Source organism: Wolffia australiana, chromosome 9, assembly GCF_029677425.1.
Source record: "Wolffia australiana isolate 7733 chromosome 9, ASM2967742v1".
NCBI classification, from domain to species: Eukaryota; Viridiplantae; Streptophyta; class Magnoliopsida; order Alismatales; family Araceae; genus Wolffia; species Wolffia australiana.
Window position 1 is genome coordinate 11,483,345 of NC_135843.1, and position 19,893 is coordinate 11,503,237.

The following is a 19,893-nucleotide window of genomic DNA, read 5'->3' on the forward strand; positions in this document are numbered from 1 at the left end:
CTGGCCCGAAGTTTAGCGCTTGGGTCAATCGTGCAGCCCGTTCCGGCAGATGGGTTTCGTGAACCCTAGTTTGCAACGGACAGTCATTGTTACTAATGTGTCGGTGGCACTGTGATCGAATCCACGAGAGTGGATGGAGCAATGGGCAGGGCCTTAGCCTCTGCAGTACAAGGCTGAGTAGCGGTAGTAGCCATGGTTGCATCTCGTTGAAAGCAGAGAAGGAGAAGTCTTCAGTGGCATCTTTGGAGGTGTTAGATATGGCGGCCATGGTGGACTCCGCGACTAGGGTTGCAGGTCTAGCCATTGCATTTTGCTTAGTCGCTGGAGCTTTTGCCAATGTATTTACAATTGCCTTTGTAGCAGGCAGGACAACATTTGCGGACACCACTGCTACGATGGTTGAAGCGGTGACGGATGTAGCTTCTGCAGTGGCAGATCTGGGAGCGATGCCTGATGCAGCGTCTATAGAGGATGCAGCAGCGGCAAAAGAAACATCAGTAACAACAGCGTCTATGGAGGTTGTGGCAGCAGCGAAGAAAATGTCGGTGGCGCCAGTTCTTAGAGCGGCAACTGCTGTTCTGGCGTTGCCTGATGCGGCTCCTGCAGATGATGCATTGGCGGTGACGAATTTTGCAGCGGCTGTTGGAATGTCACCTAATACAGCTTTTGCAGAGGAAGTGTCTGCGGCAGGGGATCTTGGAGCGGCTGTTGGAGCTTCGCCTGGTGCGACTTCTGCAGATGATGTGTTGGTGGCGACAAAATTGGAGCGTCGCCTGATGCAGCTTCTGCAAATGAGGTGTTGACGGTAGCGAATCTTGGATCAGCAGTGGATGGAACTGACGACATGACAGAAACGGCAGCGATTACTGCAATCTTCTTTTCCTTCTTGATTGGTTGAGGTTGACCATAGATTTGCATCAATTCCAACAATAATTGCTCTACATTTTGCAGACATCGCTGGATGCTGGCGAATGAATCCGACTCTGTTGCCACAGGTTGCAAGAACTTCGGCTCTGATACCAATGTTACGATCCCCATGGAATCTAACAAAATCAAGAAATGGGACTAGGGATAGAGAGGAGAATAGGAGAGATGGAGCGGGTAAGAGAGAAGAAGAGAAAGCGATAGGTTAACAAACTCTCAAGAACCTCCGAATCGGGAGTTCTTGCCCTCACGAAAGCCGGATACAGCAACTCGTGCCAAGAAAAGTTGTTAGTGAGAGGCCTCTCCTAGTGGGTCATGTTCTATAAACCCACTAGGCTCCCTCACTTATCACTAACTCATATTCTACTCTCTCTCTCTCCTAGGGTATATATACCCCTCCTCATGTACATTCTAGTTAAGGAATTCATTCCTCTCCTTCCTCCAAGCCCTAGCATGGAGTTCAACATGGTATCAGAGCAAGCTCTTGATCCCCATCTCTAGCCCTAAGCCTTTGTGCGGGCTTCTTCTTCTTCTTCTTCTTCTTCTTCTTCCCTTCTTCTTCACCATCACCCTCTCAATCTGCTCTTTGCTCGCGGATCTCCTCTCCCTGCTTCCTTGATTTGGGAAAAGGGGGGGGGGCATTTTTCGCTGCTGCCCGCGAGCAGCCGCCGCAACCGCCGCTCGCAGCCGCCGCGAGCAGCGCCCGCAGGAGCGCCGCGAGCAGCGCCGCAAGGCGCCCGCGAGCAGCGCCCGCAGGCGCCCGCGAGCAGCGCCCGCAGGCGCCCGCGAACCGCCGCCCGCAGCCGCCTGCGAGCAGCGCCGCGCGCCGCTTCGCGCACTGCCGCTCGCGAGCAGCGCCCGCGAACCGCCGCCCGCAAGCAGCCGCCCGCGAGCAGCGCCCGCAAGGAGCGCCCGCGAACCGCCGCCCGCAAGCAGCCGCCCGCGAGCAGCACCCGCAAGGAGCGCCCGCGTGACGCGCCCGCCAGCGCCACCCGCTCGCGCACTGCCGCTCGCGAGCAGCGCCCGCACGGAGCGCCCGCCAGCAGCCCGCAAGCAGCTGTCTCCCGCCTGCGCGCCGCGCCCGCCAGCAACTACTGTCCGCCAGCAGTGTCGGACCGTGTTCGGTTCTTCGTTCGCTGCCGCTGCTGCTGTTTGCCGTCATGTCGACTACCTCCAGCATGGGCAGTGATCCGTCTGCATCCACCGCCCCGACGTCAACCCAAGCAGATTTCACCGCGGCTGACTTTGCCCGGGAACTCCGTCGCCGAAATCGGTGTTCCTCTCCCTCCGGCTCGGATAACTGCCGTCTCAGTGCTCCGAACTTGATGTCGTGGCTGAAGTTCGCCGAGTACACTCTGCGCGCCGTCTGCTCCAGAAACATCTCACCTGCCAGCCCCTCCCGTCACGGACCCGCATTTCCCGGCCTGGAGTGCGAGCAGTGCCGTCCACTCCTGGCTCTTGACTCACACTCTCTCGGGAGGTCTATGACAAGTTCCTCCACCTGACGACTCCGCGGGAGATCTGGGAGCACGCCCGTCGCTACTGCGGGCATGATGCTGATGACTGGAAGATCTTTACTTTGGCTGAGCGGGCGAGTGCACTCCGACATGGCACCATGTCCATTATTAACTATAGCCTTGCCCACCAAGCCCTGTGGCGCGAGGTGGACTATTACATGCCGGTGGGGATCCGTGCGTCGACCGCCGCCATGCTCTCAAGCTCCGTTACATGTCATTTCTCGACAAGCTGAATCCGGAATATGCGGATGTCCGCGCTGGCTCTTCACTCCCAGACTCCTCTTCCGGACTTGATGGTCTGGTTAAGGAGTTGACGGAGGTTGAAAGCAGCCTTCGCCGTCAACGCCCGCTGCTGGACCTGCCTGCCGAGTCCCCGCGAGTGCTGCCCTCCTGTCCCGCCCTCACGGAGCAACCTCCTTGCTGCCCAAGCCTTCTTCGGGCTCTCGGGCACCGGTGGTTTGCTCCTACTGCGGCAAGCGAATCATCTTGAGGCCCGGTGCATCAAGAAATTTTTGGACAGTACCGGGATCGGAGGCCGCCCCTCGTCGTCATCAGCTCCTGCCTCGCCGTCTCGCCGGTCCCGCAGCCAGAGCCCATCTTGCCCAGGCACCGGCCCCGTCGCCCTCTAGCTCCAGCCATCCAGCCATGACTAATGACCAGCTGACTGCCGAACTTGCCCGTATCAGCTCCCAGCTGGCTGCCCTGCAGACCGCGTCTTCTTCGCAGCCTACCGTGGCTCACTTCAGTGACTTCGGTGCGTTCTTCCTTCCCAAGTCAGATCAGTGGTATTGTGGACACTCGGCCCTCCAAGCTCCCTTCGCTTTGGATACCACCTGGGTGCTTGATACGGGGCCACAGAGCATATGACCCCGTTCAACCACCGGTTTCTGTCCTACGAGCGGCACCTTGGTGGTCGAGCTGTCCACACGGCGGGTGGGGGACGACTTCGCGTGACTGGTATCGGGTCGATCCATGTGGATGGCCTTGGTATCATTCACAACGTCCTTCATGTTCCGTCCCTTCAGACCTTACTTATGTCACTGCAGCGACTCGTCGATGCGGTCCATTGCTCGTTCCACATTCAGTCTGATGGGATCTTTTTGACTGACAAGGTGGGGAAGACTTTGCGAATTAGGCGCTCGGATGGCCTACTGCTGTTGGACGAGAGGCAGTGGGGACCCGGTGCAGCGGTGCTTGTTGTGATCGAGGACCAGCGCCGGCAGCGGCTTCTACTCACTCACCAGCGGCTCGGGCATCCGTCTTTCCATGTTTTGAAAAGACTTTTTCCGACATTGTGTACTGGCTTGGACCTCTCTTCTGTTGTTTGTGATGCATGCAAACTGGCGAAGCATCGCCGGGCCTCCTTCCCTCCGTCGACTTCTCACAGTGATGTTCCCTTATATCGCATTCATAGCGATGTATGGGGTCCGTCGCGACAGGCCAGCCTGAAGGGACACCGGTGGTTCTTGATCTTTGTTGATGAGGCCACCCGTTACACGTGGACCTACTTGTTGCCGTCCAAGAGCGCCGTCTCCTCGACTGTTCAAGCCTTCTGCACCATGCTTCAGACTCAGTTTGGCCGGACTATTCAGCGGTTCCGGTCCGACAATGCGCGGGACTACGTCAACCAGGAGTTGACCTCGTATTTCACCGCCCATGGGATTCTCCACGAGACGTCTTGCGTGGCGACGCCCGAGCAGAATGGCCTTGCGGCGGCGTATTGGGTATGTCACGTCGACCGCCCGCACTCTCCTGCTGGACTACCACGTCCCGTGGACTTATTGGGGGGAAGCCGTTCTGACGAGTACTCATCTCATCAACCGGCTGCCCACCCCGACCCTCCAGTTCAGCCCTCCGCTTGACCGGTTGTCGGCTGCCTTTCCCGCCGCGCAGCTCCGCACTCACCTTCTTCCCCGCGTCTTTGGCTGCACGGCATATGTTCATGACACGACGCCCTCCCTGTCGAAGCTGGATGCCCGGGCGCTCAAATGCGTCTTTGTTGGCTACTCTTCGCTTCAGAAAGGGTATAAATGCTTTCATCCCTCTGCTCGCCGGTTTCGTCTCCGCCAATGTCACCTTCTCTGAATTTCAACCCTTCTTCTCTCCTCATCTCCTCCGGCCCCCACTTGGAGCCGGATCTGGTTCTGGAGCCCGCTGCTCCCTTTCCTCCCACCGCTGTCTCTCCTCCCACAGTCGTTCCACCCTCCTCTTCTTCTCCTCCACCGGTCGGCCTTCCTTCCTCACCCATTGCCTACTCCATTATCTTCCTCCCGAATCCTCGCCTCCTGCTTCCGCTCCCTCCTCGTCTGCTGAGTCCTCGCCTTCCTCTCTTCCGCCAGCCATTTCCGAGTCGTCTTCTTCTCCTGCTGACGATGACTCCTGACTTGCCTATCGCTGCGTAAAGGGTCCGCCAGTGCACCCGCACTCCTTTACCCCCTCTCTCACTATCGCTCCTTCGCCAGGTTGAGTACTCCCTACCGCCTGTTTTTGACCCGCATCGACTCTGTCTTCGTTCCACGCCGCTTAAGCGATGCTATCGCTTGTCCTCATTGGAAAGCGGCGATGGATGAGGAGATGCGCCTTGCTCAAAACCACTCGTGGGATGTGGTTCCTCTCCCGGAAAGACGGCCGTCTCGTGCAAGTGGGTTCACACCCAAGCACAACGCCGATGGCTCTGGAACGCCGCAAATCGCGGCTCGTGGCTCGTGGCTTCACTCAGTCCTCTGGCGCCGACTACTTCGAGGCGTTTTCTCGGTCGCGAAGATGGACACCGTCCGCCTCCTCCTGGCGCTGGCCGCTCATCATGGGTGGTTGATTCACCAGTTCGACGTTAAGAACGCCTTCCTTCATGGCGATCTTACCGAGGAGGTCTACATGCATCATCCTCCGGGCTACCCTCTCGGGCCTCGGGACCGTCTGCCGACCGCGGAAGTCCTTGTATGGACTGGAAGCAGTCACCGCGATGTGGTTCGCCGCTTCAGCTCCGTCATGCGCGCGAAGGTACACCCAGAGCAATGGGAAGCCACTCTCTTCTTCCGTCACGGCCCGGCCGGGTCGCTATCCTGGTCGTTTATGTGGGCGACATCCTGATCACCGGGTCGGACACTGCCAAGCTTCACGCCTCAGCCGCTCCCTTGCCCGCGAGTTCGAGATCAAGGCCCTTGGTCAGCTCCGGTACTTCTTGGGGGTCGAGGTGGCCTACTCGGCTCGTGGTATCTTCATCAGCCAGCAGAAATATACGGTGGACCTGCTGACTTTGACGGGCATGACCGATCTGTGCTCTGTGAAGACCCCATCGACCCCAACGCGTCAAGTTGGGCGCCGGGTGACTCTCCGCGGTCAGCACCCATCAATATCAGCAGTTGGTGGGGAAACTTCTATCTGACCCACACGCGTCCCGACATCAGCTATGCAGTTAGCCTTCTCAGTCAGTTCATGCATGCTCCGCATGAGATTCATCGTCAGGCAGCTCACCGGGTGCTCGCGTACCTGAAGGGCTGTCCCGGGAAGGGTTTACTCTTCCCCCGGAGCTCAGAGCCGACTGTAAAGGTATATACAGACGCTGACTATGCAGGCTCGACTGTGGACTACCGGTCTACCACCGGTCTTTGCATCTTTGTCTTCGGGGGCCTTGTGAGCTGGAAAAGCAGCAAGCAGGATCGTGTCTCCGCTCGAGTGCAGGCGGAATACCGGGCACTTGCGGATGGGGCCTGTGAGGCTCAGTGGATTCACGGGGTGCTCCGCGAACTTCGCGTCGAGTACACCCGTCCGATCCACTTTTATTGTGACAACAAATCGGCTATTGCCTTGGCTCAAAATCCGGGCCAGACGGATTGCATCAAGCACATGGAGATCAACCGCTACTTCTTCAAGGAGCGGATGGACGAGGGCTTGTTCGACTTGTCTTTCGTGCCGTCATCCGACCAGGCGGCCGATGTTCTCACGAAGGGATTATCAAATCCTCTCCTTGTTCATGCTACCTCCAAGCTTGGCATGGATGACATCCATACCTCGCTTGCGGGGGGCTGTTAGTGAGAGGCCTCTCCTAGTGGGTCATGTTCTATAAACCCACTAGGCTCCCTCACTTATCACTAACTCATATTCTCCTCTCTCTCTCTCCTAGGGTATATATACCCCTCCTCATGTACATTCTAGTTAAGGAATTCATTCCTCTCCTTCCTCCAAGCCCTAGCATGGAGTTCAACAAAAGTCCCTCTAATGACCTTACAAAGGGGTATTTATAACCCTACAATTTCAAGAATCGGTTATCTCATCAGGACTCTAACAAAACCTCACTGGTTTGTTCTTTGATGGCCCTGCGCTTGCGTTATGGAAACACTAATACGTATATCCCCTTCTGCGTTTTTTGCGTCGTGCTTCTGCGTTTTTTGAAAATAATGACGCCTGAGACATATATCGTATTACTGTTAAATGGCTTTCCCAAATATTGTTTCCAATCTCATTTTGCTCTAGTATGACCTTGATTCCTGTGAATATATGCACTTGATCATGGATCTCGGGTTATGGCAGTAGATATTGAAGACAGTAAGCTCCATAATGGGTTTTCTTCGTCTTTTGGGAACATTGATATAGAAAAGTACCCAGTGCAAAGGAGGACTGCTATTGGATCATCTGAGAGATATCAAAATGGTAACAGTAAATGTTTTTTTATATGCTGCTTGTACCATAATCTACCTCATGGTTCATTTGTTTGAGATCTTTCTCAATTGGATACCCATTTTCATCAGAAAATTTCATTTCTCTGTAAAGGAAAAAGTATTATCTAGCATCATTGGAACAGCTGCGAACTTAAGATTTGAGACTGCTCTTATGTTTCTCTTTTGACATCTTACAATCTGAAGTTATGGTGCAGGCGAGGTATTCAATTTGTTTGCCTTCCCATCAGAGTGCAATTTTACTGGTCGGAGATTTCATCTAGACTTGGTTCAAATCATGAAGGAAAAAGGGGGAGAAATTATTGGAGGTTCAACTAAGAAGCAGTGAGTCACATAACATTTCCAATACCTATCCTCATTTTATGTTGAATATAATAATATTATTTATGTATAGCATTTATGTTATTCGTTCACATGGTTTTTCAGGCGAGAACATTTAAAATGGCCTTTAAAATGTAAAATGTATCTGTTATCTATTATTTATGTGACTCTCTTTTTCATATTTTCAGAAGCTTTAGCATGGTATTCCTTGTGTCCCTGATCTTGTTGTGCAGCTGGAGGGGCATTTAAATTTAATGACTACGAAAGTGACATAATGTTCCCAGGATGGTGAGACTCAAGGTGTAGGTCAACAGAGGTTCAAGCTAATTTTTCTGAAAAATAATGGTTTTACAGTCTTTGGATGCGCATATCTTGATGACTGATAAGATCCTATAGAACCCAGGGGTAGCTCTGTCTCTTTTTCCCAGAAAGGAAATTTTGGTTTTTTGGGTGGGATAGTTTTCTCATTTCACTTTTAAATATATCTAGCCCTCTGTTTAGGAGGGTAACAATCTTGAAGATGGAAGTCTCATCCTGGCTCGGCCTATGCTAAGTCTCTGTCGCTTGGCCCCTTTCTCCTCGACCGACAAGCTATTCCCTGCAATTGCCTAAGGGGATCTTCAGCCAATCGTCCCACAACTCCCTGCCCTCTTTCTCCCTCCTCATTGCTTGGCAATTCCTGTTCCCTATGATTGCAAGTTGTTCCCTGCCTCCTCTGTTAGACCCCAGCTACCTCCTTTCTCAATAGGAACCTAAATCAAGGTTCCTATCGATAAAGGCCTTGTATTACTCGTTACTTGACGTACACAGCGTGTGATAAGCTTCGGATAGGTGTTATTCATGAATAGACTAAAATAATCAGATCACGATGAACATGGAGAAAGAGTCCGAAACGGAGCCAGAGGGAAGAAGAACGAGATTCAAATGAAGGTTTCTCCTTCATGCTATATCGGCCCCCTTCCGGTCAGCACATTGCTCCACGCTTACCAAATCCTTCTTCTATCACTTATAGCATGGTTAAGACTAATAGGGTAAGGTGATAGAACTTCCAGGGAAGTCTATTGTTTACAAATGACGCATGTGACAGATGTTTATGGTTAGAAATGACTTTCTGAAGAGGGTTCCATAAAGGAGAGCTCAATCCCAGAATAGGGAAAAAGTGAGAAAGAATAATGAAAGCCCATTCTTCATTAAAGTATTTTGGGGTAATATTTGTGGAATAAATGGGGCTGTAGAGAGAGAGCCCAATGCTGCAGAAGCATGTGCCTTTTACGACTAGAAGGGGCAGTGATTGATGCAAGGATGTTTAATGATTAGATGAACCTAGGAACATGATGGGGGAGGTGTTGAAGATTACTGTGCAAGACCAGTGATAACTTTTTTTTGAATGAAAGAGGGAAGATCACCCGAAATCTGTGATCAACCTGTAAATAATGATATACATGAACAAAAATAAACCGGAAATAAGACCAGTAGGAACTTTAAAGAAACTCTAACTCATGCAGTGAGAGGAAAGACCTGATAATGTTCTTCCCATAAACTATCATGACAAGAAGAGAAGGATGCACCAGTCAGGAAGACTGGTCCTAGCGCTCTTCATCTTTCATCTCGCCTTCTGCATTCAAATTCACCAATTATTTTACATTTACATCCAAAGTTCACTCTCAATCTATGCCTAAACCCTGGGCAATTCTTGAAGACCTCACATTTTGAATTGCTTACATGTTTCAATCCTCCTAGGATCGTAACAAGGCCATAAAAATAAAGAGTCAGTTTGAAAAATGTAATAGAGCTTCAACTTTAAACCAAATTTCTTTCTCCATTCTTTACCCAGTGCAACCATTTTTTCCTTCAATTTCATGAGTCTTTAGTTGTGTAAGTTTTATCCACTGTTACAAGCCTGACTTCTCAATGAGCATTTATATGTATGCACACCAAAGCTTTAAAAATAATCCTTATGAAGTGGACCAACAGAATATCTCACAATAGTAACGATTCAAGAATAGTACCAATTATGGAAGAATTTCTGGCGAGAGAGCTCTTCGCAAGAGTATGATACAGTGAATAGAAAATGAGTCAGCAGGATCAGCTTTCTCCCAAAGATCGGATCGGTCCACTCCCCTCTTCAACCACACTAGGGTATCTCCAATTTCTCTTGCCGACCACTTCTTGAAGAAAATGACCATCAGTCCATCAGGTCCCTTACTCTTCCCCTTACTTTATTTGTATTGAGCAGCTCCAGCTCAACTTTAAATAGACATGTGCGGCTTTAGGGCATTCATGCAGGATGATGGCGCCTTCTCTTGGTCTCATGAAAAATAATTTTCTTCCTCAAAAAAATTGATAGGTCCTTAAGAGGGACCTTATCATCCACCAGGTCAGTACCAGGCTGAATAAGCATTTCATCTAAATCAATTAAATGAGTCTCCATGATTACTCTCATCCAAACTTGGGTTCTGTATTTTTTGTTACTTTCACTGATGGTCAACCCGATGTAACATGAGTTCATCTTATGAAGGGACCGAGCTCTATTCCATCTTCATCTTTTCTAGTCAGACCTCAGTACTAAATTTGGCAAAAGTATAATCTGAAAATGCCAAACAGTATTTTAGTTCTCTGGTGTCTACCTATTAAGCCCAAATAAAATCATCCAGCAGTCTTCGTCTCTGCAAACACCATAGAAAAACACGGCTTCTCAGCACAAACTTCTCCACATCATTTCAACCACACAAACTCTTCCTGTTCGTATCCATGTTCCACTTGGTCTCTGGAATGTGGCTGTTATGACAGCAACCTACCTAAAAAATTGTATGCCCATTTCTGTGCCGAACCACCAAATTTCTTTAGTGTATGCGTTGTGGCTGTTTGCTATACCTCATAAAGTCGTACCCTTCAATGTATGCATTGTGGATGTTTGCTATACCTCAAAAGGTTGCACCCTTCAGTGTATGCATTGTGGCTGTTTGCTATACCTCTAAAATTTTTACCCGTCGGTGTATGCATTGTGACTGTGTGTTAAACCTCAAAAAGTTGTACCCTTCCGTGTATTCATCGTGGCTGTTTGCTATGTCTTAAAGTTCTTGTTGCAGAATCCAAGTGTACTTCCTGTCAGGTTTATCGGTCTGGATATCTTTTGAGCGGCGGGAGGTACAACAATGAAAAATGCATACACTGAAGGGTACAGCTATGAACAACCATGGCCAAGGCCACAGCCACCACGACTGTGACAGTGTTCATCCCACCATGGACCCAGTCACCCCACTTCTTGCCATGGGATCAGGACCAGTTATTTACTTTTGTCAATAAATGGGGGTCCAATTTAGGTGTACCATCAATTTACCAAATATGTTCCAGATCAAGTAACATCCTCATCACGATGTTGTTTCAGTTTGTTCCTGTGTTGCTATTCTGCATCTATTTTCTTACTGTATTCAAGAAGTGACTTTTTTTATTTTTCAACCCTTTGTGCCTCTGGATTTTGCTTTAATTTAATTTGAACCTTCAGTTCAGAATGTTTATTCAGCATTGATTTCAAATGACTTAGGCAGAGATGGCTGGTTTTAATTGATGCTTCAAAAGGATGCTCTACAGAGCCACCAAATTTGTCCAAGTTCCCAGCTGATTTTGTTGTCTTTTCATTCTACAAGGTATTTTATTCATGATATTAGTTTTTATGCATCAATGGCTTCCATTTCTTTCTTATGTTTGGTTCTTACTCAGATTTTTGGATATCCAACTGGGCTTGGTGCTTTGATTGTACACCACGGTATAGTTCATTATGACATTTTTGGCATGACAAGTCTTTTTTCACAAATGAATATTTTTGTAAAATCATATGTTAAGACAAAGACACATTCTTTCCTCTGGCACTTGGTCATTGTCATTGGCATAATCTAGTCCTATGCCAATGTCTCTGCCATTACCATCATCTGGTGCAGGGTTGCATAGGAACACTTGTTCACAGCCAGAGTGCCCATTGAACAGCCTTTCTTGCAGCGTCTCAATCATTGTTGTGATGTTTTTCTTGAGATTCCTCTGCACATTTCTCCAATGACCCCCAACCCTTATAAGTACATACAGGTCATCCTCCTAAGGGATTAGGCAAGAAGATGTAAGTACATGGGGCAGATTTAGCAATTAGGGGAAAGAGAAGGGAGCCCCGAGAGAGTGTGAGGGCACATCGCTGATTTCAGCCTTTATCGCAGTTGTTCTTGATCAATTTCTTCCATTCCTCAAATTATTGATCTATCTTAGGTTTTCTGCTCGTAAAATTTCCTCACCTATTCAGGCATCTCGGTCTGCTGGTTGTGCATCTGAATTCTTCATTTTATCCAATAGATAGAATTGATGTGCTCCTCTAGTTAGAGGTTGATTGAGAGAGTGGATCTGATCAAGAACTTCAAAAATTACCAGAAACAGTAATACTCTCCAAAATAGGAATGACTCACGAAGAAAGAACAGAAAGAGATGAGACAATGCACAAGAATCAGATATGAAGACTCAGACCAACTAGATTGGTTGAACCTGGCACTGGATCAGGATATCTCCCAGCCTCCTGTCACGATCGTCGCTGCACAGAACCTTCTTGATGCCTTGGCCCTAATTGACCCTCATTACTTACAGAGTTCATTTCCTTCCCTGTTGTCTCCCCTCTCATGTCAGATTTGAATCTGCACGTTACAGCTGGGTATGCTTCCTCCTCACGTTTGTTAGAGGAAAAATTTGAGACAATCCATATCAAATTGCTGAGAAAAAGATCAAGAAATGCAACTCACAGATGTAACATCAGAATCACAAAGACAGATCCATGTTTAGAAATCCCAGCGAAGGCTGATCCTCTCATAGCTAGCTCCTCTTGATGGTACAGCTGGTCTCTCCAAGATCTCCCACTCCCTCCAAGAAGTCTAACTGCCAGCATATGCCTTTTGTTGAGGTCTTATTTATAGGCATCCTTTATTCCCTTAACTCCCAGTCAAGACTGGAGTTTGTGGCCATGTCAGCACCACATGGGGTATCAGATCCCCTGTTGCATGTTGACTGGTCAACGTCCTTTACTTGGCCCCCCCTTCTTTTTTTTCTCATATACTCTAATGGGAACCATATCAGAGTTGTAACAACAATCTTTCTCAACCTAGTATCCTACCTCGGCCCTGTGTTGTGGTCAAAGTCTATAAACCCCCAAGGGTGTATTTGGCACATTAGCCCATTCGGGACATCGTAGTCTTCTATCTCTTGGGTAGTTTCCATTTACCTGTAAATATGTGTAGGCAATCCTTTAGGAGGTCAGTGAAGAATGAAGAAGTTCCCATCTAATCTTGATAATTGACACTGTCAGCTTCATTGTCTATGTGATCATGGCGGTTGACACCTTCCTCTGTCTATTTTGTCATCCACTTGACATTGATACTGACACGACGTTTACTGTGTCATCAACTATCAACATCAACAATTCAGCATCTTTATCATTATCAACCAACCTGGAGAGTGTCATCGTTATCGTCCTTGTCATCATCAACGTCAACACCAATCTCAATGATGTTTGATAATTTTGATTTTGATGATGGCAATGACGGTTTCCAAGCCTTATCTTAGAATATGTGACTAGTTTGTCAGATGTTTCTGTACTGAGTACAATGTCTCATGCCTTGTTGGGTCACTTCAGATGGTGTGCAAGTGAGCATGTAATCAGAAGATAGGTCTTGATGGCTTGGTAAATTGAAGCAAGGTGTGCTTGGAAGACATATTCTGACCATGTGTTTTGTTTTTCCTTCTCAGATGCAGCTAAATGGCTGAAGAAGACATATTTTAGTGGAGGTATGCGACTGAGCTTTGTTATTTTGTGCTTCATGACTTGTTTTACTGGGTCTGCTTTCAATGTTTCCTTTCTTTAGGCACAGTATTGGCTTCCATGGCCACCAATGACTTTGTCAAGAGGAGAGAAAAAGTTGAGCAATTGTTTGAGGATGGGACTTTGCCGTTTCTGAGCATATCTTCCATTTTTCATGGATTAAAAATCATTAACTCATTGACCATGCGTGGAATTGAAAGGTATTATGATATTTTAAATTGAATTCATGTGGACTGTATGTATGTTCTCATTAAATTGATGTTAAATGGTTTAGGGTATAGATTTCCTGTTCCATATATCAACTGTTATTACCTGGTAGCTGTTTCTGTTTGTAGGAAGAAGGTGGTCGGCATGCCAAGAGATTTTGGTGGCATAAGTTTCAAAAAGTGGAAAATTAGTCTATCACATGTTGATATTTTTTTCCCAAGAAATGTTTCATAGATTCTTTTGAAAGAATTCCTTGTGAATTTAGAGTTTGAAGTGAGACACTTGTTTGGTTTGCTCTCTATAGGATCTGATTTCATTAATAGGTCAAAACCCCTATTTGTGTTACAGTTATCAGCTTTTAAATTCATCTCCCAGATGCAAAATAGACTAATAAACAGTGGAAAGTTTTCCATCTTCCATGAACTCAATTGTTTCTTGTTTTTAGAAGTCCTCTGACCAAACATTTGGTACAGACGTCAAAATATAAGTTCCCAACAAGTGTAATACATCAATAGAAGAAATAAAAATAGATTAAAAATATTTTAACAAGTGTATACATCAATAAAAAAATTTCAATAGTTTTTAAATTATGGTTATTGATGGATCAGTTTTTAAATTATGTTTATTGAAATAATGAATTTGTTTAATTCTTGAAGACATACTGCATCTATTGCCACTTTTATGCGGAAAACACTATTGAAACTAAGGCACAGTAACGGTGTTGAAGTTTGCGTTCTTTATGGAAAGTGTATTCCAGAGGTTCGGACTTTCTTTTAGCTGTCATATCTTCAGAGTTTTTGATTTTCGTAACTTAATGTTTTTTCTTCATTGTTTTTCTCTTAGTATCTAGGAAAATTTTCGTTCTGCCTGCTGTTGGTAAGAAGTTTTAAAGTCAGCCTGTAGTCTGTAGTAAAAAGGACATGAAGATTATTTTGATGCATTTTTTCGAATGAGTAGGACAGTCTTTTAAGCAGAATTTCTATTTTCTAGATGAGTAAACCTTTTCATATTTAGGTCTTAGCTACAAATTTTCTAACCAGTTCTCTTTTCTTTTAATATTAAATCGGTTGTTGTTCATCAGATGGTGTACAGTGGCTTGGGTCCTACAATATCATTCAACCTGAAAAGACCAGATGACACTTGGTTTGGATATCGTGAAGTTGAAAAACTGGCGACTTTGTCTGGCATCCAGTTACGGGTAAATTAAGGGGATCTTATTATTATGCATACATTCTGGCGTCTATTTCTATATAAAACACTTGAAAATTCCCCATTAATTATTAACCAGAATTTCTCTTCACTAGTCATTTATTTATGTGAAGTAATAACTTAAATGTGCATCTCTCATTTACCACTTATGTCTTTTGTATTATGATACTCAGCTTCTCCTATGAAGACATCTCAATCTTCTTTTCCATTAAATGAGCATGAATTTACAGCCATATCTTACAACCCATTTGAGATATATCATTTGGAGAACATCGTGAAGAGACTTTATGTCATGAAGAATGTTTTCTGTTCAGGCTGTCCTCCCTCAAACACCACCTTGTTGTGGTGCACCACGAGAAGAGCCTTCCCTATTCCATCGTTCTCGTCGATGATACGATCTGAAATTCAGATCAAAAATTGTATAGAGAAAAACCAAATAATCTCTTTCAGGGAGATAATTCCATGATTTGATTTCAAAACAAATGCAAAAAACCTCAGTTCGGTGAGGAAGACTCTGGGAAATTGATGAGAATAATTGAGAAATCTGTTGAGGAAGAATGTGATGATCCTTCACTGACTGAGTCCAAAAGGCTTTGTCAGAAGAGGCATCCATCCCTGGGATTTTCTCCAATGCCCATATCACCTTGTCAAAACTAACATGCAAAGAAGAGATGAGAACAATATTCCATGCCACTTCTTTACATAAGGCTTTCTACTGAGACTTTCTTTTTTAGTGGGGGTTGTGTCACAAGTCGTCACCTCGTCAACATCCAACCAAAAATGTGCACCTTTATGGGAACTTTCTATTTATCAGCAGACGTCCACCTTTCTCTTTTCTTTATGTCCGTAAAGCCATGTGTTTATTTTAATAGATATCTACCCTTATAATTCGGATCCCTCTTATCGGGTCCACGAGACCCGATAAGTGTAAAACCCAGTATAAGTACTGGGTTATGATGTAAAACCTTGACTCATTATGGTTGGTTGAATCTCGTTTTGCCTCTGGCATCTAGGGTTTAGACAAGTGGAGAAGAAGCTTCTCCATTTTTTCTCTCCAAGATCAGCTTAAAGCTGACATGGTATCAGAGCGTCTTAGTGCGGAGGAACACTAGAAGCCCCTTGCAATCTAACCCTGATCCGCATCACTGTTCTCTTCTCTCCTCCCACCCTGTCTGAGGTGTGACAGAGTAGGGTTTACCAGAAGGAAGGAGCAGGTCGATCGATGGCTGACCATGAAGATTGAGCTAGTTCTGGGATGACACAAGTAATCAGGCGAAACCCAGAACTGGTTCAAGAGTATGACCGTTCAACCCAGATCATATTTCTTGGAGTTCCAGAGCAGCTAAGATATGATGGCCTCAACACATTGTATTGGGGTCAATATATTGAGCTTATTCTAAAAGGTATGGATCTCTCAGAACATCTATTTGTTTCCCTGAAACCTATAGATACGGGATACAGAGTTTGGAAATGAGAAGATGCCTTAATCCGTGCATGGCTCCTGTGAAGTATGGCTGGAGAAGAGTACAAGAATTTTCTACTTCTGAAGACAGCTAAAGATATATGGAATCATGCACAGAAGGGAAGCTCCAAGGGCATAGACTAGAGAATTTATCGCTTGGTGACCAGGGCAACTAACCGGGTCCAAGACGAGAGGAATGTGGCGTTATTTGAATGAATTGCAAACTATATGGAGAGAGATCGACCATTATCGCCCTGTAAAAAATCCGAATTCTGAAGAGTGGGCATATGTATTGAAGGACAAACTATATAAATTTCTTATGAGTCTGAATGCCGAGTATGAGGCTGTAAGAAGCCAGATTCTGAACCGTGAGAAGGTTCCAGATGTGGAGGAAGCTATTCGACTGGTTCGGGAAGAAGAAGAGAGGTTTGGTGTGGCTTCAGAGCCACTTGCAGGAGATAGTGGCATAAGTCTTATGTCCAAGACAGTATCACAGAAGCCTTAGTTGACCCAGAATAATCAGAAGAATCAGAAGTTCCAATCAAAGGATGTACTATTCTGCGAGTACTGTAAAAGGAAGAATCACAATATTGATCAATGCTGGAAACTCCATGGACGCCCAGCTCGCCCAAGTCAAGCAAATACTACTGCTGCTCAGGAAGAAACGAAGGATGATTTTGAAGAACCACACCTTGAAGAAAGAAAGCCTTCTTAAGCTACTCCAGGAGGCAAATTAAGCATTATGAGAGAACAAATTAAAAAGCTGAAGAATATGCTTGGCTCTACTTCTATGGTGAAATCAAGTGAACATTTAATTTGAACTGCATTCAACTCTGCTCCCTTGAAGTTGGGCTGGGTGGTTGACTCAAGGCCAACAGACTATATGACTCCAAGTTGACCTATCTTCACCACATATTCTTCATGCTGCACTCCAAGGAAGGTGATCACCGCTGGTGGAGAGATACTTCCAGTTACTTTAATTGGAACTGTCTTGATTAATCACTTGGGGCTTCTTAAAGAAGTACTGCCTGTACCGGGCCTGAGAGCACAACTTATTTCTCCCCAACGACTAGTGAGAGATATTAAGTGTGTTCTGGTCTTAAACTCTAATGAGTGTTTTTTATTTGACAAGGTACTCAACCGAATGATTGGATCTATTAAAATGAAGAACAACCTTATTCAAGTGGATGAGAAACCTGGAGATGCTTTGATGGTGAGGAGCCCCAAGCCTACGCCAAGAGGGGAGGAGGGTGCATAACCAGAGAAGCTGAAAGAGCTAAAGATTTTGCATTCCAGAACTGGACACCCATCTTTTGATGTTCTGGAAAAATGTTCCCCGTTTATGTTAAAAACAGTGGTCTAACAAACTTACTTTTGTGATGCATGTCAATTTGGAAAACACAAGTGAGCCTCATTCTTAGGCAATAGTCAAAGAAGATATCATCCATTTGATATGATTCACAGTGATATTTGGGGACCATGCAAAACCCCATCTATTACTGGGAAAAGCTAATTCTTTGTGCTTATTGATGATTGCACTAGAGTGACATGGGTACATTTGTTCAAATATGAATCTGAAGTATCAAAGATCATTCGAGATTTCTGGATGATGATTAAAAATGAGTTCTTTGTCACCATCAAAAAGTTTTGATCTGACAATGCAAAAGATTACTTCAACAACTCTTTGACAACTTTCTTTGGTGATCATGGTATTATCCATGAGTCCTCTGGTGTTGATACTCCCCAGCAAAATGGAGTCGCAGAAAGAAAAATTGGACATCTGATTGGTACCACCAGGACATTACTCTTCCATGGCCAGGTTCCCAGCCAATTCTGGGGAGATGCACTTTTAACTGCTGTATATTTGATTAACAGGCTTCCATCCAAGTCACTACATTAGCATAGTCCACGGGATTTGATATCAAGGCACTTTCCAGAGGCAACAATACACTCTCCTATTCCCCTAAGAGTATTTGGGTGTACAGTTTTTGCTCATGCTCACAATCCTGGTAGCAAGCTCATGCCTAGATCAATCAAGTGTGTGTTTATGGGATACTCTCCTACTCAAAAGGGTTACAAATGTTACAGCCTGACCTTGAGGAAGTTTTTTTATCTCAGCAACTGTGACATTTAATGAGGACGAAATGTATTACAACTCATCAAGCAACACTAATGCAGAGAGGCCTATCCTAGATTCCACTAAGGCAAGAGGCGGGGAAGAACAAGATAATGGTACTACACCTATATTAATCAAGGAGAGTCACCATCCGTGAAGAGAAGGATCTAGTCCTATGATGCAGGGCGTCCGTCCACAGATGTTCCAGAACCAGAAGCAGAAAACTCTACCATCGATGAAGAGAGACCAATCGAGGAAGATCTAATTGATGAAGACCTGCAATGCCAGATTGCCCTTAGAAAAGGGAAGCGGACATGCACTCAACCTGAAAGGTATCCACTATCACATGTGGTTAATTATGCAAAAATCTCTCCACATTACCGTTCACTCCTTACCAACATTGATAATGAAGATATTCCGAGAAGGGTAGAAGAAGCTATGAAGACATCTAAATGGAAAGAGGCAATGGAATCAGAAATGGAAGCATTACTTAAAAACAACACATGGGAGGTGGTACCAGTGCCAGGAAATCGGAAAGTAGTCAACTGCAAGTGGGTATATACAATCAAGTATAAGTCAGATGGTTCAATTGAACGTGATAAGGCCAGACTTGTGGCCAAAGTATATACCCAATCCTATGGAATATATTATAAAGAGACATTTGCTCTGGTGGAAAAGCTGAATACTGTGAGAATCCTGATAGCAGTAGCTGTGAAGTTGGGATGGCAGATGCATCGGTAAGACGTTAAAAATGCCTTTCTTCATGGTGACTTAGACGAAGAGGTATAGATGGACTTACCCCTGGGATATAATGCTGAACACAGGGGGAAAAGGTGTGTCGATTGAAGAAAGCCCTGTATGGGTTGAAACAGTCACCCAGGGCATGGTTTGGAAGATTTTTCCTATCCATGAAAGAAATGAGATATAGACAAAGTAACTGGGATCATACTTTGTTCATCAAACATTCCCCTTCTGGAGGGGTTTTAGTTCTCTTGGTATATGTGGATGATATTATAATCTCAGGAGACAACTATGAAGAAATTCAACATCTAAGCAATCAGTTGGGCAAGCTGTTTGATATTAAGTCCCTGGGTCTTCTACGGTATTTCCAGGGAATTGAAATTGCTTATTCTGAAGAAGGATCCTTCATTTATTAGAGGAAGTATACAATTGATCTTCTTCATGAGGTAAGGATGGCTGATTGTAAACCAGCGTCCACCCCAATTGACCCCAATAGCAAGCTTGGTGTATGTAAAGATGATGCACCTGTCAACAAAGATTAGTGTTGAGTTATGTTGTACTAACTATGAGCCTAAGGCCATGTAAATGTAATAAACTAACTCTAGGCTGATAATGAAACTGCTAACGCCTCTAGAAGACTGCTAATGGACCACTGGAAGGCCCATTAGCAGCCCTGTAATGGTCCCTTAAGGACCATTACTCTCCCACTAAGGGCCCATAAAGGGTCCCTTAGTGAAGGCCCACTAGGGGCGGAGATATCAGGCCCTTAGTGGGCCTGATATGGTCTGGGCCTGTCCTAGACAGGCCCAGAGTCCAACGGCTATTTAAAATAGCTGTTGGACAGGCCCTCCAACGGCTCCTTTTCAAAAAGG

The 19,893-nt window shown here is 45.8% G+C and overlaps 1 protein-coding gene across 7 annotated transcripts in view; it reads left to right on the plus strand.

The window, feature by feature from the left end:
- ABA3 (molybdenum cofactor sulfurase (LOS5) (ABA3)) overlaps positions 1-19,893 on the plus strand; it is a 50,965-nt gene that overhangs the window by 2,617 nt on the left and 28,455 nt on the right. For 6 of the 7 annotated variants that reach the window (XR_013582634.1, XR_013582635.1, XR_013582633.1 and 3 more), the window contains 8 exons: positions 6,937-7,091; positions 7,315-7,441; positions 10,983-11,085; positions 11,159-11,204; positions 13,214-13,252; positions 13,330-13,486; positions 14,150-14,252; positions 14,575-14,691. Coding sequence is in view for 4 of the 7 variants with exons in the window: in XM_078581386.1 (XP_078437512.1) it covers positions 6,937-7,091; positions 7,315-7,441; positions 10,983-11,085; positions 11,159-11,204; positions 13,214-13,252; positions 13,330-13,486; positions 14,150-14,252; positions 14,575-14,691 (847 nt within the window). In the remaining 3 variants the exon portion in view is untranslated. Of the gene's footprint in view, positions 1-6,914; positions 7,092-7,314; positions 7,442-10,982; positions 11,086-11,158; positions 11,205-13,213; positions 13,253-13,329; positions 13,487-14,149; positions 14,253-14,574; positions 14,692-19,893 lie in introns of all 7 variants that reach the window. The other variant, XM_078581390.1, reaches the window with a different exon arrangement.